At 48.5% G+C, this 20655-nt stretch overlaps 3 protein-coding genes across 5 annotated transcripts in view; 2 read left to right on the top strand and 1 right to left on the bottom strand.

Moving 5' to 3' along the window:
* The window catches only part of LOC128306551 (uncharacterized), a 42480-nt gene extending 25519 nt beyond the window's left edge, over window positions 1–16961 (top strand). Inside the window, exons 2-15 of the mRNA XM_053044088.1 lie at window positions 32–279; window positions 1116–1328; window positions 10264–10439; window positions 10534–11228; window positions 11305–11489; window positions 11562–11765; window positions 11843–11958; window positions 12064–12202; window positions 12283–12773; window positions 12863–13437; window positions 13483–13890; window positions 13970–14442; window positions 14749–15324; window positions 15396–16961. Of these exons, the coding sequence (XP_052900048.1) occupies window positions 32–279; window positions 1116–1328; window positions 10264–10439; window positions 10534–11228; window positions 11305–11489; window positions 11562–11765; window positions 11843–11958; window positions 12064–12202; window positions 12283–12773; window positions 12863–13437; window positions 13483–13890; window positions 13970–14442; window positions 14749–15324; window positions 15396–15662 (4766 nt within the window). The 3' untranslated portion in view covers window positions 15663–16961. The remainder of the gene's footprint in view (window positions 1–31; window positions 280–1115; window positions 1329–10263; window positions 10440–10533; window positions 11229–11304; window positions 11490–11561; window positions 11766–11842; window positions 11959–12063; window positions 12203–12282; window positions 12774–12862; window positions 13438–13482; window positions 13891–13969; window positions 14443–14748; window positions 15325–15395) is intronic.
* Window positions 8096–20556, bottom strand: LOC128306566 (GDP-D-glucose phosphorylase 1). 3 transcript variants are annotated; one of them, XM_053044111.1, is made up of 6 exons: window positions 20504–20556; window positions 20311–20417; window positions 20109–20235; window positions 9491–9706; window positions 9039–9416; window positions 8096–8964 (listed from the first exon to the last, which is right to left on the bottom strand). In XM_053044111.1, exons 4-6 carry the CDS (start codon window positions 9704–9706, stop codon window positions 8539–8541), a joined length of 1020 nt encoding a protein of 339 aa, XP_052900071.1. In that variant the 5' UTR covers window positions 20109–20235; window positions 20311–20417; window positions 20504–20556; the 3' UTR covers window positions 8096–8538. The 3 variants fall into 3 exon arrangements, with proteins under 3 accessions (XP_052900071.1, XP_052900070.1, XP_052900072.1); XM_053044110.1 differs by having other exon boundaries at window positions 20311–20545; XM_053044112.1 differs by lacking the exons at window positions 20109–20235; window positions 20311–20417; window positions 20504–20556 and adding an exon at window positions 19932–20099.
* LOC128306555 (uncharacterized) lies at window positions 17206–20492 on the top strand. The gene is made up of 3 exons (XM_053044093.1): window positions 17206–17538; window positions 17678–19902; window positions 20120–20492. The coding sequence occupies exons 1-3, from the start codon at window positions 17523–17525 to the stop codon at window positions 20264–20266; spliced, it is 2388 nt and encodes a 795-aa protein (XP_052900053.1). The 5' UTR covers window positions 17206–17522; the 3' UTR covers window positions 20267–20492.
* Window positions 20557–20655: the final 99 nt, after the last annotated feature.

Here is a 20655-nt window from a genome sequence, read left to right as displayed (position 1 = left end):
CTAACTTCCCTTTCTTTTATTCCCTCCTTAGAAACACCATCAATCAGCAAAGTTCGACCGTTGATAACGCCTGCCAGTCTGCAGATCAGTTCGCGGGGTCGTGTCGTCTTTAGCATCGTCCCAGCGACAGGTGGACAGCATCAATCGCAGCAGCACCAAACGCATGAGTCGTCCGCGGGCCAGGAAACGCCGGACGCGACCGAGGAACCGTTCCTATCGCCCGAGTACATTAATTCGCTCGGCAAAACCATCCAGTTCAGTGAGTCTGACGTCGAAAAGGTGAGGAAACCTTGTGAAATGGGGAAACCAGGACGACCGAAGAAAACAAGGACAGGCACACACTAACCTGTTGCAGTGAAAAGCGGTGTTTCCGCGGCATGAAAGCGTGTTTTGTTGTCCTCCCTTTCGATTGATGCGATGCATTTTGAAGCACGATTGCAGCAATCTATTTAACTTGCAAAACTGTGCGCGACAGAGAACAAGGGCAGTACAAGGGCGAATGGTGGAACCGGGAGGGAAAAAGCAACCCACAAACACGCTGTTAGGATGATTGTTTTCAGCGGTAAAGTCTCGTCTCCATCCAGACAATAACAATAATTGCATTTCAATTCAATTCACTGCTAGAGCGGGTTCTGGGTTTTTGTTTGTTTGACTGGTTTTGTTTTTGGTGTTTGTTCTTTTGCTTGTTTTCCATTTTCAAGCGTTCACTTTGACAAGCGTCGAAGTCGTTCGGTGGGAAAACTGTCCAATCATGTCCGTCATCATCATCGTCGAGTTTACGCCGGGAATGCTCTCGGTTAAAGCCAGCAATAGTAATGGACATTCCATTAAAATTTGTCTGGCGCTTTGGTTTTTTTTTTGTTTGATAAATCTCGCCCAAAACACTAATTTGACACGATTTGACATAATACCTGTCAGAAAAAGTGACACGTACGTATTGTCGTGCTGTCCTGCCAATAAACCAATCATTCCCCTTAATCGAGTCAGCCCGCACGGCGTTTTGATTATTTTTTTTCTCCTTTTTGCATCGGAAGCTGTCTTTCAATCATGTTGTCCGATTACTTTCAATTTTTTCTTTCTCTCTCTCTCTCTCTCTGTGGTCCTTCATTTTGCAGATGTGGATCTACTCGCTCGGTGTGACGCTGCAGCGCACTGTATCATCGTTTGCCGTCAACCACCAGCAGCACCGGCAGCAGCAACAGCAGCAGGAGTACGATGGTGCCCATCATCTGCTGACCGAGGACGCACTGACACCGCTCGATCACGTCGTGCTGGCGATGTGCGAAGCGAACCTATACCAACGCGCCAGCCTGATGTTTCTGCTCGATGTAAGTTGTTTGCCAATGAGCTGGAGGAACGTTGCATATTTCTCCGAGGGTGTTTTCCCCTTTTCCCGCATGTATTCCTGATTTTGTGGGTTTTCCGAACCCACAAGGGTAAAGGATATGTTGAAGACAAGGTTTTTGAAATTGGGTTCAGGGTTTCTGAAACCTCCATTTGGTGTCTCTACTACTCTAAAGTTCGCCTAGCAATAGTGTCCAAACTAATTTCCCTGAAAATCCTGAGGTCTATTGAGTAATGAGGTTTCGTCTGGACATGGACATCTTTTATTCAATGCTCCTCAAAATCAGGTCCCATCAGATTAGACTATCAGTGCTCAAGATACTCTTTCTTTAAGATATTCTCAAGATTTCTCCTAAAAGGTCGTAAACGAGCAAACAACAATTCTGATCCCTTAACTTTCAAGTATAGACCACAACCTTTACGTGGAAACTAACTCAGACTTCGACTTACGTGGAATTTCGAGATATCTCCACGGATATTCACGGCAATAGTGTGGATTGCTAACTACCTTTAATATATCTACATTTAGAATCAGTGCTTCGAACTGCCTTCATAAATTTCATTGCTACTCCAAGAGCTACCAAAATCCTCCTCTTAGGAATATATTGAATAGACCCTATTAAAGAGCTCTTTTTTAATATAAATTACAAACAAAATGACACACATTGAGTAACCCTGCAAAATGGAAACACTCTAAAATAATTTCTTGCAAGGAAGTATGCACTTCCAGCCCAGGGAGTATGAACCGACCTTATTGTTCGATTACATTTACCACCAGGGAGCGATAAATTGGATCCCAACGCGGATAGAATATGACTCGCTATATCGCTTGCATCAGCATTCGGGTGGATGCAAACTAATATGCAACATTCCGCATACTCTGTGTCAGCTAGCAACTTTCTTACAATCCATGCAAATATGCCACTTCCACGGAACACTAAGCCCAAGATACACATCCGACATTTTGCCCATCGCCTATGCGCCAAATTGCACCAAACTTCGGGAAATTTTCGCTGCTGCACCTTGCCAAACATCTCCGCACATTCCATAGTGGTTGTGCAGCTTTGAATGAAGAATGTTGTCGAAATGGCAACATTGTTGGGAGGGGGGGAGGCTTTCAATTTTGGGCGGCAAAATGTTGAAGAGTTCCTTCGGCACTGTCGATCGTTCCGGGGGTGTTGAAGAACAATGCAGTAGCGAGCTCTTTTGCTGTTTGATGAATGTCGGGATGTTAGCAGAGAGCAAAACACCCATATCCGGCCGTATAGCACGTCCCGAACTGAAGATGTACCTAGTGGCTGTATTTCCGGTCCGTGTTTTCTGTGCTCAAAGTTCAACAATTCCACCCACGCGGTAATGCATAACGGGTGAAGCTAATTAATGCTTTGACAAGAGCAAAAGAGCAAATATTGAGAAGTTTTAATATTAAAATGGCCGCCCGGCACACAATGAAACTAGCGCACCGCACAAGGGCACGAAGAAAACAGGCTGCTCACAGGGTGGCTAATGTTGTGTTTCGTTAGATTTCATTAAAAACCCGTCATTAGCGGATGGTGTGGAAATGAGCATTTTTTTTGCTCTCTCGCTCTCCTCTTTCGCCATCCATGCAACAGGCGCACCGTTTGCCAAACAAAAAAGAAAATGGAAGTTTCAAAGGAAATCTTCACTCACGGTACCTCCCCTTGCTCATATGCTGTTGCTGTACTACGTTTAATTGTAAAATTTTCGTAATCAGCATAATAATAAGCGTACAAAAAAATCTCACGGCAAGGCAAAACCTTCACCAGTGATCCATCCGCCATTTTAAATACGCGCGTCCCCCGCGTTCAAATGCACTTTTCATCAGAAATATTAAACCGTTTCCTCGGTAAGAGCGAAATACTGCCGCCCTCGTGTATACATTTGCGAAATTAGTTCTGTGTACCGCATTGAAAATATCATTCCCCTCCTCCCCTTCCCCACCCCTCTTCTCTGGTTATATTTTCTTTCCCTCTCTTTTTCTCTCTTTCGAATTTAATATTGGTTGGGAAAACCAATTGTGTGATAAGGACCCAAAAAAAAAGCAACGCCACGTTGTAAACAATACGCAAACAAACACAAAAAAACGCCCTCATGCACGTACACCCCACCTTCATTTGGTGCCTGGCACGCTGATGAATCAAATGGACGCATTTCAATGTGGTCCGTGGCCGTTAATTAAAAACTTTAATTTAGTTTCGCTCTCGCTTGCTGGGTGAAGGGACTGGCCAGCACAGTGCAAAATGGCGCTAGAAAATTCTGCAATTGTCGATCCATCAATGAAAAGGGCGGGTAAAGAAAAGGGGAACATTTTCCATTTCAGGATGATGGTTTCCATCAAATGTGTCGCCCCATTTTCATTTCGTTTGTTCGAATTCGATTTTCGATTTATTTGTCCTTTTTTTCCCTTTATTATAAGCGGGATGCGTTACAGGACGGGAGCAAAAAATGCGCGCACACAATGAGGAGTGCCATTTTCTAGCGCGGATTTAGTTTTCCCAGTGTAAATTAGAAATTTGAATCGAAAACTACAATTCGATTCACGGTGGAAAATATTAAAAAAAAAACATGGAAACCTTAATGACGTAACGCTCTGTTACAACAAAAAAAAGCGAAAAACAATAACGTGCCTAATATAAAAAAAATATTCGCAGAATTGATTAAAGCTCTTTCGATGGATTTGGATTTTTGTGTCCACTTCCCTTCAAACAGCTTTGTGTTTTTTTTTTCCTGTCAGAATGTTGCCCGCCGTTGACTTTTTTGTTGCTGTGAAAAAAAACGGATAGTGACACCAATGGAAGGCATCATGGCCGTTGCATTATTGTGTAAATGCAGTTGCAACTCGTTGCAGTTTAACAAAAAAAGGGAATACAAAATATTGTTTTTTTTTGCCTTTCTGCTCCGGAAACGCACACAGGGATCATCCTAACATGCAACACTTGTGGCCGGGAAAGTTTTATTTTATTATTTTTTGTTTCCTCCTTCTCCTTCCTCCTCCCTTTCTCTCGCTCTCTCTCTCTCGCTCTCTATCCGGTGCCCTAAAAAAAAGGACGAAGTCAACACACTCGGAATGTCACACTTAATCCTGTTTGAATGTAACGAAACTTTTACGGGGAAAAATTATGCGTTTCCCACCCCCACTCTCCCCTCTCTCCCTCTCCCGCCCTTCTTCCTTTCTCGATGGGTAAATGGGTAGAGGGTGCATTTGGCATATTTTCCATCGACGCGCGACGACCCCCAAAATGGCACGATGATGGTATGATATACAAGCGCAAAGCCAGCGCCGCACACGAACCGTTCGGTCTGTGCCATTGTAGCCCCGGTTGATAAGATATTCGCTTTCGGGAAAATTTTCACCACCAAACCGTTTATCGCTGTGTGGCGCGTTTGCCATTTTGTGCGCGCGAAAACAATAGAGAGGACCGGGCTCGCACGGAAAACAAAAGAAAATGGCCCGAATTGCGGCACCATCGCATATCGTTCGATACGATCCTGTTACCCACAATCCACATGTGTGTGTGTGTGTGTGTGTGTTGGAAAATTGATTCATAGTTTTCCGAAAAACCCTCCACTTCAAACCCGCTTCTAAAGTGTTCTTATCCCGAAAAGAACCAAAAAAAAAACGCACACACACACGTCGATTGGTCAGCGGGCAGGGAAAAAAAAAGTTAAACGAGCGGCATTTTCTTCTGGCGGAAAAACCCCACCCGGTCTATCGTTCATGCTGACATTCACACACACTTACACACACATCCACGTATCGGAAAATCATTTTCCACTTCATAAGGTTTCACTTTTCACTTTGCGCTCCCCAGGGACTGTTGTTTTTCCACCATTTTCCTTTCCCAATACCCCAATTTTCCCTTCCACCCCTTATCGAGCAACCATTTGGAAGGGGGGGGAGGGGGGGAAGAGGCACGGAGCGGGGGTCTGTGGTTTATCCACTAAGCCCGTGCCCGGCGAAGGTTCCCATTTCACTCAATCGCCCTTCCATCCACCCCCCCCCTCCCCTCTCCCCCCTCCCTTTCCTCCTCCTTCACTCCTTCCCATGCTCGTAATGCGAGTACCACTGAAACTGATTTATTGTTTCCCATGGCTTGCTAAGTTTGCGCCTCATTGGGCCGTGCCACTGGAACGCTTTGCTTCGAATGTCAAATAGCGCTGCCCACTGTATGTGTTTGTGACTGTGTGTGTGTGTGTATACAGGATCGGTTTCCCAGCTCGATTTTTCCGCACACTTCTGGAAGAGGCTGTCGATGGCTCGCCGTGTATGTGTGTTCATTGTAAATATTAGAAAGAGAAAGACAGTTATCGTGAAAAGAAGTGAATAGTTTACCCACCGGAAGGGATGGGGAAAGTGGGAGGGGTGGAGGGGAGGGGTGGTTGGAGAAGGATGTGGTTAGAGGTTAGTTTCAAATATAATAAATAACTTCCAATTGAATAGGAAGTGTTCTGTGGACGAAAAATGGTTTCCTCTCTTCTGCAGCACCGGACCGGATGGGATGGTGGGGTAGGTCGGGATTGTCTGGGAGTTGCTTGAACAACGGGACGTGTTTTGCAATCATGGCCTGGCTAGTATCGCCCGTTAATCCTTTGTGGGCAAACTGCAATTTACGCTCGCATTCTTGTGCCCACCCCCTTTTTTGGCTTTTCCTCTCCGGTTTTTGGGGAGAAGTTTTCATCCTATTTTTTAAAAAACATTCCATAATGTTGAAGGAGAAGCAAAAAGGAGATTGTTTTGGTTTTTTTACTACTTTGTTGAATGATTCGAGCCTCGTTCTCTATAACCACTTACACCAGCATGTTTCTACTTCAAATGAGATGTGTTACCGGTCATCGTTGCGATCCATTTTTCATGCGAACGGTTTCTGGCTGCCACCCATTTTTTTTTTTTTTTTGCGACAGCTTCCCAGCTAAGGAGCAATCAGCATTAAGGAGCGCAACACCCCCGAAATCCCGAAACGCGCATGGGGACATCCAAACATGGAAAAGCTATATCCGGGACGACATCGTGTCCCGGTGTTGCTTCCACGGCAGTTCACACAATCGGAAAACGAACGCAGAGGTGTGAGTGGTACCACTGCCGGGCAAAACTTATTGCTTCCCTCTTTCCCTTTCCACGTCCCCGCTAACAAACGCCACGGGGTCACTAAAACTGGAAGAATAACGACCTGCAGTGCGTGCGATACAAGATGTGCACGGAGCCGCAAGGAAGCAAGGATCGGTACCGCAACAGCATTTTGTCCACGTAATCGGGCTGCCACTCACGTCCACGTGGTTTCGCATGGTTTTCACCCCCCCATCGCCAACCCCAACCCACGCAAACCGGTCCGCTGATCCGCTGAGCAGCGCATTGAAAACGTTTAATTTTCCTTGCGGACGGAAAGTCCTTTCGGAACGTCCTGCGCCTATCAGCTGACAGCGTGCCGTGACAAATACGGCCCGCTCCGCTCTTGCACGATACGAAATGGATGGTAGTCACGCGCGGGGGTTTGTTACCGAGGAAATTGATGGCCTGTTGATGATGCGGCCAACAGGAAACCAACTATAAACACCCCTTTTTTCCTGTTTTTTAACCGCCAGCAGAGCTGAAGTTGAAGTGGAATTTCCATTTATCTTACTTTTGTGCCTTTTAGAATTAAAGAAGACGAAAAAAAAACTACGAGGACGAAAAGGAATGTGACGAGGAGTTGAGGAAAGCTGGCGAACGGTCGCTTGCCTTTTTTTTTCTTCGTAACGACCCGTGAAGAAGTCCATGTTGATTATTACCGAAAAAAACAAAAACAATACTATTTGCCTTTTTGTCACATAAACTTGGAGAGGAAAAGCAGAAGAATGGTGACGGCGTGGTTCAACTTGTTGCGAGATCTACTAACCACTGCAACCCCCAACACAGACTCCCTCCCCCTTACAGTAAACGGCCAATCATCCCCCCGTCGTAGTCAAACAGGGTGAAGCTTTTGTTTCTAAAGTATCTATCTCTCCCTTTCTCTCTCTTCACTCCACTGAGCTTCACTGAAAAATGGGAAAACACGGTCTGTGTTGGCTGTCACATTTTCACAGTAAAATTTGACAGCTATTACCTTTAGAGTCCGAGCCAATATGGGGTAGGAAAAAGGGGAGAGAGAGGACCTTTCTTTGTGCATTACTTTTCTTCCCACCTCCTTACAACGGAAAGACCTGCAAGGCCACAACTCTATCCCCAAGAAACGAAGGGAGCGGTGAACCAGAAGGGTGATGGAAAGGGGAAAGGGTTAGCTCATCGTGCTCTTGATTAATGATCGGAAAATGCAAATCACAACCCATCCACAAAAATAAAAGGCGTAAACAAAAAAACAACGAAAACTAATACCAAAATACCCACCCACAACTTCCACACCGAACCGTGGCCCCCGTGGGTGAGAGTTTTCCTACGACCAGCCGCCCCCCCCCGGTTTTTCCTTCTCCATTTCCCCGCAAGCTAATCGTGAAACGATCATCCTTTAATCTAATCCTCGTTGGGGCGCAACAGTTACGGGCGTTCTGGGGGTGATGGGCGGCAGTGAGGATGCGCTGTGGGTCGCAGTAAGTGAAAAGACGAATGAATAAGATATTGCTTCCAAACCCCAAACACACACACAAACACACAGCAATGGAGGGCGTCATCTGTCCATCTTTCCGTCTGTTTGTCTAAAGGAGGGGGAATACAAAAGCGACCAAAAAAGGGGCAAAAAACATACTTGTCTTGCGGCACACTGCGAGCGAGTCGACTGCTCTTTTATTTTTTTTGGGGGGATTTTTGGATGTTATTTTGTTTTGGTACGCGCCCTGTTGAACAGTTGGAATGTTGTGCTTTGCTGCACTCCTACTTTATTGTTGGGCGAGAAAAACCAACCTTACCGTGTACCCTTTCCAGTTATTGGATTAGTAAGCTATTTTTAGGTACATCTTCAATTCCTAGCCTTAATCTACTTGCTCGGTTGCAGTGGGAGGGGGGTGAAATCATAGGAACTCAATTTAGTATCACGCGCACTGGTGACAGGTCGTCTCACTTGTTTGTCTTTTCTCACACCTGGCGAAGGTGTGCCAAAGGTAGTCTGATTCTAGGAATTTACTACCCAAGTACCAAGTACTATCACAAAGCTTTCTCACACACGTGTGTTGTTTATGTATGTTTTACGTCAGTACGTTTCACCATCATTCAGCAGTAACGATCGGAAACAGGTCACTTAATGCTTGGTACACATCGCCCTGTGCCTCGCGCAGCGCCTCCACAATCGCGTCCTCCGTCAGCCGTTCGAAATCGTTCGCCTCACCGACGGACACGAACCCGCACAGCTCGAGAAACGCTGCATTGAACGAACAGGCCGCCTTGTTGATACACTGCTTCGACCGTGGAAATACGAACGCACGTATTTCGACACCCTCGCGCAGGTGTTGCCAGGTCCAGAACAGATTATGCGCCATCTTTCGCTCCAACAGCGTATCTAGCAACGTTTTCAACCCGCTACAGACACGCTCAAGGTCGCGGGATGGATCCCGCAACACGTAGCAATAACCCTGGGCGGGAAGATGGTCCGGTAAGCGATACAGCAGCGGCATACCCCGTACCGGTAACAGCTCCTGAAGATGAAGAATAACTTCACATTGAAATATATTTGCTTCATGTATTAACCGGAACAGGACCGATACTATACCGTACGCTGCACGTAAAGATCCGTATCGATGCGTAGCAGATGAAGATGGAGATGGTTGACGGAGGCTTGCGCACCGGGACTGTTGTAGCCGATCCGGTAGCGACGGTCCGGCAGGCGTAGCAATAGCTCGAACGGTACGCGTATCCCTTCCGGCGTGAGTAGCTGCGAATGGGCACCCTGCCGGTCCGGTACCACGAGCGAGTGATACACCGTCACCGGACTGTTGTTGATCAGCACCGTAGCCGGGTACGGACAGAACAGCTCCAGCTGTATCTCGGCCGGATCGACACGCGTAAAGTTAAACCGGGATGCGTCGAAGGGTGCATCCAGCAGAAACACATATGGTTGTCGACGTTCTGTCAGTCGCTGCCGGTTTAGCTGTCAGGTGAAAAAAAGCTGTGCTGGATTAGTACTATGTGATTGTGAAAGCACGCACACCAAAAGACGCTTACCAGAATGAGAAAACCAAACTTTCCTTCAGCCACACGTTCACGCTCGATGTTTAGATGGTAGCGAAAGCCGATACCGGCATCATGTCGTTCGGACCAGGTTGTTTCAAGCAGACGCTGTAATTGAGGATCACCACATGAATCTTCCAGTGAGCTGGACAGCTCGTATATGGGGCACGTCGATGTCATTGTTTTTTTCTCTTGTCTCAGTTTAGACATCTGTTAAAAAATAAGAAATGTAATAATAGATCACAAAACTAATTGAAGATATATGCATCACACATTGACGCTAAGTTCACAACACTATTCTATTCTTAGGCTCTTGAATTTTGCAAAAGAGGAATTCTGAGAACACTAGCAGAGAATCCTCTGAGAATACCAAACAGTCTTTCAAGCAGATCACCTTCGTCTACTCGAAGGCTTTCTGTATTATGAAAAGCCTCCCAGGCATCTAACCAACGCTGGTAATATCCTTGAATTTCGACGCTAATGTGTCAATCAATAATTATAGAATCAACATAGCTTTGAGACATGCAACAGTGCTTTTAGACATAAGAGATCCTGTTAGATATCTCACATTCGGCCAACTCAAAAGGTCACTACGATATTCATCTATTGATATTTGATATATATTGATATAACCAGAATCTCTCCAGGCACTTGATATCTCTAGGCTCTCAGATCTTGAGATCCAGCGAAATTGCTCGTGAGCGTGACTGTTGATCTTCCATCTTTTGCATAGAATTAACAAAAAAATCACCCTCTGATCGTTTCAGATCATATCGGACTACTGCAAGAACCATCACCTTTACAAACCGTTCTCCCATATGCTGATCGACCTGTTCCGTGAGGTTGTCTCATCAGCGGAACCACAACAGCATCGTCCATCGCCCATCGGGCAACCTCCGGAGCTGAAAATCAAGCGTTCGATCGAGTCGTTCGAAGAGCCGAAGTATGTAAAAGCTTCCCAGCACAGCCATTTTGTTTTTTACAGCTCCATTTTACTTTATGGATATGTTTTAAAATCTTTCCTCCCTCCTCCACAGAAGCGATACCGATTCGGGTCGTTCGTCTGACCATGGTGAGTTGCTGGAGGTGCACCGGAAGAAGGAACCGACGGGTGTCCGGATGCAGCTGAACCCACCTGCCCAGCAGCAACAGCAACACAGCTATGGTCCGATCGTCTGCGCCGGTGAAGAGTACCGCGAGTACGGCCAAACTACGGCAGCAACGCTGCTAAAGGTAAAACGACCACCAACGGTTAACAATCCGGCCGAGCAGAGGTTCTGCTCGCTGCCGAGACCACCCTACGACAGGCATCAGCAGCAACCCGGTACGCTGGTTCCCGAACCGTATCCGAACTACCATACCATCTCCTACACCAAGAGTGTTCCGCGGCCGAGTGACGGCACCGTACAGCAGCCGGACCAGCAGCAACATCACCACCAGGGTGTTACCGTGCGTCGGAGACATAACGCGGAACTGCTGGCGGCACGAAGACGGGCCGACTACCGGCGCAACACCATCGACGTGACGATGGTGGAGGTAAAGATGGCGGAAGCGGCAGCAGAACATCAACAGCGGGCATTGCAAAACCAGCAACCTGCTGCCTATCTTACCGGTCCCGGACGACTCATCCCGTCCAAGTCGATCAACCATCTGGCGAGTCTTGGCGGTGGTGGTGGATGCGAGGCATCCGCTCCACTCGATCAGAGCAGCTTTAATGCTACCTCCATGCCTAGTGAGTAATGGCAGTGGGGAGGGAAACAAATGTCGGCGAAAAACACCTTACTTTCAACGTTTTTTTTCATTTTCAGATCTCGGAATACCGCTAACGACGACCGTTTCGATCGCCACCCAGACCGCCCAGTGCAGCAATCGCAAGCAGCCGGAACTCACCCACACAAACGATGGTTCCGAACCGGGCACAACCCACAAGGGACCGGAGTTCATTGTAAATTCCCACTCAGCACCAAAGTCTATTGATCTCACTGACGCAAAGGTATGGTTTGTTCAGGTCGCTCCAAACCAGCGATGCCTTTTATCTCATAACCGTCATATCTCTTACTAACAGACACAGCATCGCAGAATTGTAACGATTCTACTGCTCAACGGTACCAAAGTGAACGTCACGTGCAATCCCACGACCACACTCGCCCGCCACATCTTCGAGGCAATTCTCCGGCTGGAAGGTTTGGGCGAAAACTTCTTCCTCGGACTCTGCGCCCTCATCGGTGGTGATTTTGTCTTTCTGCCGCTTGATCTTAAGATCTACAAGGTATGACCCGAAAGGACCAACGTCACCGGATAACTACTCACTACTTACACGTCCGATTACCTCGGTATCGTTTGCAGGTAGCACCACAAATATGGATCAACACGTCTAAAAAGTCTACGCCGATGGTGGAGAACGTGGTGTTTATGTTGTACGTGCGAATTAAATTTTTCCTGCCCACGCTACGTGGTGTTAGGTGAGTTGAGGATCTCTAGCTAGTGTTGGGTCTAATGATGTTTCTTTAAGAAGAGTAATTAATATGCATCTTCGCTTATTCACCGAATACTTTCATTTTGTACAGCTGTGTCGAGTCGCGGCATCTACTATATCTGCAGCTGCGGAAGAGCGTCCTCGAGCGGCAAATACTATGCGCGGAGGATGATCTGATCGCGCTCGGTGGGTTAGCGTTACAGTCCGAGATTGGCAGCTTCAAAGAGCACGTAAGCATTCTATTCGCCAGCAGTCCAAGAAGTTGATCTAACAAACTCCCCTTCTTCGAATTTCCCTTCCACACGTCCAGATGAAGTACTCCGAATATTTCACCATCTCGCACTACCTGCCGGAGGAGGTGTACCGTAAGAAGCGCGAGCTGGCACGCTATCTGCGCAATGCCCACTTCCACAAGCGGGGCCTACACCAGCGGGAAGCGGAACACAACTTCATCCGGTACGTGCAGGAGCTGAAGGAGTACGGGCTCCACCTGTACAGTGCGTCCTGGGCGACCGGCGAAGGTATGACGCTGGACGTGTACGTCGCCATCTCGCTCGCGGGTGTCGCCATCTTCGAGCGTAACGTGCGCTATCAGCCACGGGGCAACCAGGAACAGCAGGAATGTCGCAACGGCAAGAACAGCTTCATGCGCCATCTGTACGCATTTTTCGACTGGCTCGAGATCGAAAACATCTGCTTCTCGAAGCACGCGTTCTGCGTGGTGGTGCGCAGAAGCGAAACGCTCGGTTCCAAGAGTGACAAGAATCTAGTGAAGTACAAGCTGCGCATGGATGGCAGAAAGTACGTCTTGCTGTCGATGTTTAGCATGCTTTCGAACGCATTTAATCGAACTCTGTTTTTTTTTCCTTTCTTTATTCTAACTATTTTAGAAGCTATTTTGCTTTCAACCTAGCATCGGAGCATCACAAATTTTACATGAAGTTGCGCAACTCGTTCATCTCGATTAAAACCCTCGCCAGCGAGCTAAATATCCCGATCGAGCAGCAACCAAACGGTGGCAGCACTATGTCGTCCACGGATGAGGATGGCCGCAAGAAGCGAACCGTAAGCGAACTAATAGACGGTAACCATCGCCCATCGCCGGATCCGGCCGGTTTCGATGCGAAGAACATCGAAAAGATCGACAAACCATTCAAGACGACCGGGTTGCGGGTGCGCAATCTGAAGAAATCCATGCTCAACGATAACCGGCTCGCACGCCTACGGCAGCGTTTTCTGCTCAAGCGATCGAAATCAACCGTCGAGCCGGGCAGTGCCGGTACGTCCGCGCTGAACCTCACGGTGGAGATTGCCAACCAGCAGAACCAGAACAAGGAGAATGAAAACCCGTTCCTGGACGGTGACCAGGAGACGGTGGACGGTGGTGGCGTGGCCAGTGTCTCTTCGCCCGGTGTCGCCGAGCTAACCCAATCCGGCACGCTGCGGTCGCACCAGTCGGGCGGCAGTCCATCGTACGGCTACGAGCAGCAGCAGTTACTATCGCCGGAAGATTCACCCAAAACCACGCACAGCATGAACCGCAACAAGGTGAAGATGGGCACGAAGGTGTTTTCTGCCCAGTTTTTGAACAAATCGTTCGATAATCTTGCGGCCGCTGCGGGTGGTGCCGCTACCCTGCAGGGGTTAACCGGTGCGGTCTCCTTCCAGAACGTGGCAAACATAAGCCGCAGCAGCAGCGGTTTTCTGCTGCACGAGGACGATGGTGAGACGGGCGATGGTGTGCACAACGCTGTACATCCACCGGCACCGTCGTCACATCCACTGATCGAGAGCAGTGTTGATGAGGTGTTGTCGGTCAAGAGCAGCATGGGTTCGGTTTACTTCATGGAAAAGATCGACGAACAATCCGTCGGTGGGAGTGCCGAAACGTTACTCTCCCCGAAAGCGTGTGTCATACGTGAGTGTCCTACACTGTGTGTTTGTGTCCTGCGCTACGAACTTTACATTAAACATCCCTATTCTTCTTTTCCCTGCAGAATCAAGCATCCGTAGCGAAAGCTGCCAGTTCGAGCTCCCGATGACGGATGAAACCATCTCCGACACGCTGCTGGAGAAGTTTAACAACATCAGTCAGTGCGGTGGGGCGTCAAACGATCGCATCCTCGCGACCGTGCTGATTGTGAAGGATGCCGTGCACGGTGCGGACCACGAGTCACTGATGGTGGCAACCGCGCAGCGGCAGTTTATCTCCCGCAGCCAAGAATCCATCGCCTTCCCAGGCAAATGGTCACTGACGGCGACCAGCACCACCAATGACGAGTTTGACGAGCGTTTCCCATACGCAACGATGGGTGGTGGTGTGCGGAAAAGAAACCGAGAGCAGACGAATGCCGCCACCCGGTACACGCTTGGCATCAGTATCGTGCAGGGCAACGATAACAACGTTTACGTGAAGGACCTCGCACCCAACGGACCGGGTGCACGCAATGGCGTACGAGTGGGCGATCAGGTAACGCTATTATTATCTTTCTATTCCGGATCGATCACATCGTTTTACAATGAGTCAGTTTGGGGCATGAAGAGTACTTCTTTCACCGTGCGAAATTAGACATTCAAACTTCCAACGAAATCTTCATATTCGGAGATTTTGAAGGTTATGATAATTGGCGAACCTCTGAAGTTCTGAGTGAACGAATGACTCTTCAAGCTACATATTAATGACTCTTCTCAAAAAAATTATTTTGAGACGGATTTGTAAGCGTACCAAGATCGTCCGAGGTTTAAGAAGATGTTTAACGCATCATTTGTGTTACAGATCATCGCAGTTAATGGGAAATCCTTGCTCAACCTACCGTACGCCGAGTCGCTGAGCATACTGCAGCAAACGGGGCGGACCGTTGAGCTGGTACTGTCACAAATCTTTCAACGTGCCCAACCATCACTACCGGAAGAGGAACAACAGCAACACCCGCCTCGTCCACCGACCGTGACCAAGTCGAACAGTCTGTACATTAAGAATGGTAGTCGCTCAGCCAACACCACACCCCTGCTGGACACGCACCAGCACACCTTACCGCCACCACCACCGACCTACGCGAAGCATTTGGAGGATGGTGACCGTGGAGTCAAAGCCTACTCCCAGCAGCACGCGCATCAACGTAAACAGCATGCGGAAGGAGTTGGCGAAGGTGCCACTCTCCAGCGGATGGGAGGCGACAACACCGGGGGCAGTGTGAGCCAACGCTATACGAAAAACGTTGCCGATATTCTGCGGACGCGCAATCGCATCGCACTGGCCGAACGGAGCCAACAATCTACCCAGCAATATCAGCAACCACCACCCGCATACGCTGGCCTCAGTCCCTCGAAAAGCATGCCCGACTTACCGAAGGTAGGTACGCTATATTCTCCCTGTGCTCCATCCTCAGTGTTCTGACCCCAATGTCTCTCAAACATTCTCAGATTCTGCAGACGTACGGCAAACAACCACCCACGTTCGGTGGTATATTGCTACCGGCAGGCGCGGTTGGCCCGGCCCGGAATAGCACACGGTTGGGATCATCGGTGAAGTTGCCGGGACACCACGGTACAGCAATGTCCCGCAAGTATACCGGCCCGACAAAGTATCCAGTCACACCGGCGAAGGACACGTTCAAAACCACCGTCGGTCCCATCCGGACGCAGCTCTCCCTCTCGAATGCGTCCGAGGACGAGCAGGTGTTCATCTAATCTTAAACCCAACAGTGCGCAAATCCAGCTGGAACCGGAAGCAGACAGACCAGATAGTTAGATAGAGAATGAGAGGATGAGAAGAAGAGCGAGATAGAGAGAGAGAGAGAGAGTGAGGAAGGGAGGGAGAAAGAAAGCCGATAGTATGTCCTTGCCTTACTATTACATTGAATGTTGTAATTGTTTTGTTGCTGTGTGTTGTGTCCATCTTTCTTTTACTCTGTTCCCTCCCATTTTGTTCTCTTCGAACTCGTCCGTGTGCCGCGTGTTGTGTGCGTATGTGTGTGTGTGTTTGCTTGTATGTTTTCGTTGACTAGATAGAGACACAGTGGATGACGATAGTGACGACGCGTGAAACGAAACAAACCAATATACCAAAATCCCCTTCCACCAACAAACTGCTCTGCCCTGTATGTGTTGGCCACACAACGGTCAAGCAAGAAGCTCTAGTGACCTTACCTTTTCCAGAAGACAGTGTTAATGTCCCCCGCACCACCCCATTACTAGAGGCCTAGCAGTGGAAAACAAAAAAAAAACACACCCGCACAAGACAAGTAAGATAGTGCCACTCAAATGGAGGAGTGTAGCGCAGTTGAAGGCAGTGACTATGTTTCTGTTTTAGTTTCTGTAACGCTTTTGAGGTTGCATATTAGTAGTACTCGTCGTGTCGCATTGTGTAAGCAGCATTAGCACCGCAGCACTAGCTCGTTTCGCGTATCCATTTGGGCTTTTTACAGACGATAAGGCTTCTCCTTGTACTGTTGTTGTAGACACCTTCACACAATCAGGGGGGGGTTTGATCGGGGCATTACTGTTCGCAGAGCCGATAATAGCACAGAGTTAGACAATGGACAGCAAAATATGACCTAATATCAATGAACAACCCGTATTGCAGGGTGTCAGTATTAACAATATGAGTGTGCGTGGAGAGGCCTAGAACTTAGACTTACGCAGCACTCAGCAGATAGGGGGGCGACGTATATACGAGAATACCCGGAGATGGCTAGTGCTCTGTAGAAAGCCTCAATAATGTCTATCATCTGTATGAATGATACATATTATATATATATAACTCTATATATTCCTGTTGCTAGACGCAACCCCTCTTATTAGTTCTTCCAGCGACCAACCTTTACCCGCTCTCCGTACGTTCGCTCACGCGTAGCTTTAAGACCAGTTGCTTCCTATTGAATTTAATGTAGCACCAGTTAAGTTAAATCTGTGGATCTTCCAGTACTTGAAAAAAAACGGAACAAAACAAATCTAGATAGAAAAGAGAAATAATATTCATACGGTTTATCAATGTTACATGTTGTATGTGTATGTATGTGTTTCGGTGTTGTGTCTTGTTATGTCTATGCCCAACAATGCTTGCTACTCGTGTCCCCATCCACCATTCGAAATCAGCTCAATACCTCAAAATCCTTTGGGTACCACTTTTCAGCCGGCTGGACACCTCTTCTGCTAACGCACACAGTCCGGTTTCTCTCGCTCTTTCAACACCTGATGAGTACATGCTTTCATAAGGTAGGTATGGAGCGCACGCGCCCACTCGGAGCGTTAATTTAATTAGGCTGTTCAAAGCTTTTTTTTTTTTGAGCTTCGTGCAAGAACTCCACCACGGACAGTGCGGATGACTCCCGAGAAGGAGTCTGATTTCGTATCACAGTGTCAAAACACGGTGCTCTGATGGAAGTTGAGAGGTCACTGAAGCGTCCAAGTGTTGGTTTAAGTCTCGCGCAAGCTCCAGAACCAGAAGAGTGAGTAGAGGAGATTGCCTCGTGGACATGATCCCATCGGTCTTGATCGGCTGTTGGAAGTACACGCACGAACATCAGGGCTTAGCAATAGTTCTGAAAGATGGATTTCTTTAAAAGTAAGCTCCGGTATACCAGTACTCGTCTCCAATGTTCCAATTACACCTAGTCCTACGCAATATATTTATGTACTATAGGAGATCTGTGTCGTTATCGTTGTACTAAAGCTTTTAAAACTACCTCTTGCAACCTCTTTAGGTGTGTTACCACCGCTGCCAAAATTACCAAAATTGAAAAAACTACGCCAATGGAACGGTGGCTCACTGCTGAGTCTCAACCAGTTCCCCAACCTACCCGCACCATTCAATCTGGGTAGTGGAGGCGTTACACCTGCATCCGCCAGTACACAATCAACCAGCACCTCCGCACCGCGCGGGGATTTCGGGCGTCCACATCAATCAGCTCCACCGCGCAAACCGCAGCACATGCGCCACTCGTCCGACATCTCCATCATCTCGGCGGCGGTGTGCAGCAGAACACCGGCCGACTATAGCCACCGGGACAATCTCGGCCTGTACGCGCTCAAGTGTGATCGGAATGCGGCCAAGCGGGGCATTCTGTTGAATCTGCCGCGGAAAATTACCCAGGCGGTCGGTGGCTCGGAACCGTCCGGTGTGCCACCGGCAACGATGGTGCACGAGAAGTTCTCACCCTGCAAACGACATCCGGTCGGTGTTACCCACGAGCTGCCGGTGATAAAACCGCCGCCGAGAAGAAGGAAACGATTGCCCGCGGGAGAGCAGCGGATGGTACCGGGCGGCCAACACCAACCGGATGCGGATCTCAGCCGGTGGCAGAAGAACAGCAGTGAGCTGTTTCGGATCGTGGAGCGTGAATCGGTTAGTGCGGCACGGGCCCGATCGGCTGGTGGGGTTGGACTGATGCTGACGAAGAAACCGCACCGGGCAGTACCGCCGAAGCGCAATACGCTTTTCGACGCCCCAACGCAATCCAGCAGTGATGGAGCGGTTGTCGAACTGGTGGAACAGGTCAAGGCCCAATCGGTCGACAATCTATTGGCGATGCGGTATCATCGCCGGCGCCGGGGTGCTTTCGCCGAACCGGAGAGACCGCGGGAAGAAAGTGACAGTGAGTCGGACCGTCAGGTACAGTCGTTGCGCATCCATCCACACCATCACCGGCGTACATCGTCGGCTGTGAATGGGAAAATCACAGCCACCGAGCAACCGGCTCGTGTACCGCAGCGTGTTATACATCCACCTTCCGGGGCAACCTCACTGCCGACATCGACAGCAGTCGTCACCGAGCACCCATTTCCACTGGACCGTGCGTGCGATTTTTTCATCGATAACAACTCGGACGAGATCGAGGTACGGTTCCGGAAGGGTTACAGTACGGACGAGAGTAACGAAACGGTAATGCCGGACAACCCGGAGCGAAGATCCGAAAACCAGGAAAAGCTTCCTCTACCGCCGCGTGTCGTGCAGCTAAGGCGCACTGACTCGGGACCGTCGAATCGTACCAAAGCGACCGTGCGTGCGTTACCAAAACCCGAACCGGATACAACCGGTGTACAAACCGATCCATCCACCACACGCCAGTTTGTGCCGCTAGCCGAAGTGCTGCGGAAATCGATCGACAGTGCGGAACTGAAGCGTAAGTGGATTAATGACTTCCTCTCACAAGGGAGTGAAATTAAACAAAGTCCCGAGGATGGACCGATCGCAACACTTGGGGACGGTAATGAGCTCGAACCGTTCGTACCACAGCTGGACATTGTGCAGCGGATGGACCGTCAGCTGGAAGAGCTCGAGGGAGCGCATGTCCCGCCGGCGAACACCCATCGGCAGGGTTCGAACGGTAGTGTGGATATATTCCGCAGGACGAACTGTGATTTTGACGAGTTCGATGAACTGTTCACGTCGGCGGATCAGACTGGTGGTCGGAAAACGGTTAAGCTAAGCGAGCAGATCACGTACATCGATCGCAGCAGTACCACCAGCAATCTTTGCTTCTCTTCCTCTTCCTTCTCATGTGCGAGTGTGGAAGATGGAAAACCAGCATTACCATCATCAGCTCCACCATCATTACCGCCTCCTCCTCCTCCTCCTCCTCCACCACCTCCACCGCCACCAGTTCCTCTACCACCTCCAGCAGATGGAGGAAAGGTATGTATGGATGGTGGGAAACTGACCGGTGAGGTAAAATCAATCGCACTGACCGGATACAGAAGTACGGTGCAAATACAGGACTATAGCAGTAAGCATCTTCAACGCGTCCGGTACCTTTCGTCGCCATCACCGTCACGCAGCTCGGTAGTAACAGGGCACGCCCAGGGTAACCATCCGTTCCCGGATTCTGGCAGCGAAACCGAGAGTGGTCAACACCGGAAAGCAAACAATAATATAGTGCTTCCTGTAAATGTACAGCTGGTCCATTCGGGACCGGGAAAACCACCAGAGGTGATACACCATTTCACACTTACACTTACCAGGAAGTTGGAACGATACAAGTACTGCCTATGATTGTTTACCGTTGTGTCGATACTCCGCACCGGTTGGCACCGGTTGGCTGTCAACAATCATTCGTGTGTGTTTATCATTCCCTTCTCTTTAGTTCCCCATTCAATTGAGCTTCTTTTACTTATGCAAGTGGATATTCTTGTTACCTCTGTTGCAGATGAAACACTGCGCTACGGTGCAAGATCGACAAAATCGTGATGTGAAGCCGGGCAGTCATCCACAACCAGCAACAAGCAGCACCATCAGCAGTGTGCTACCGGATTACAGTGAATACTATAACGAGGAGGGTGTCATTATTATATAAAATCGAGGGAAGAAAAAGAAAACTGCAAACAACAATTTACTCACCTATAAACCAATCGCAAAAAATCCAGCGCGCAGTTATATACAGTTCGTATAGGTAAAGAGGCATCTTAACGTACTTACATTTATACACAATACACAACACAGCGAAACTAGAGCAAACGAAACTTATTGGTTTGGGGAGAAACGAGAAACATACAACACTGATCAAAATAAATGCATAAGCAAACCGTAGTACTGCTTGATATATTTTATTGCTGAGAAAATGTGTTCAGTTTAATTCAATTTAACATGACATGTTTATTGTAAACAAACAAACAAATCGAGGCATTCTTACAAAGCGCCCTCTATCGGGTAGGGTTTCGGAGACGAATCACCTTGCTGGAGTTA

The sequence above is a fragment of the Anopheles moucheti genome, chromosome X, assembly GCF_943734755.1.
Source record: "Anopheles moucheti chromosome X, idAnoMoucSN_F20_07, whole genome shotgun sequence".
NCBI classification, from domain to species: Eukaryota; Metazoa; Arthropoda; class Insecta; order Diptera; family Culicidae; genus Anopheles; species Anopheles moucheti.
The sequence above is the reverse complement of the archived record's forward strand: the minus strand, read 5'-3'. Positions and strand labels throughout refer to the sequence as shown.

Bases quoted from the DNA above. Each gene is read 5' to 3' on its own strand.
- LOC128306566 (XM_053044111.1), bottom strand. From the start codon at position 9,706: ATGTCTAAACTGAGACAAGAGAAAAAAACAATGACATCGACGTGCCCC. The intron at 9,417-9,490 runs GTAAGCGTCTTT...TTCACCTGACAG, and splicing joins AGTTTGGTTTTCTCATTCTG to CTAAACCGGCAGCGACTGAC. The intron at 8,965-9,038 runs GTATAGTATCGG...CTTCATCTTCAG, and splicing joins ATCTTTACGTGCAGCGTACG to GAGCTGTTACCGGTACGGGG.
- LOC128306555 (XM_053044093.1), top strand. The intron at 19,903-20,119 runs GTGATACACCAT...CCTCTGTTGCAG, and splicing joins GACCGGGAAAACCACCAGAG to ATGAAACACTGCGCTACGGT.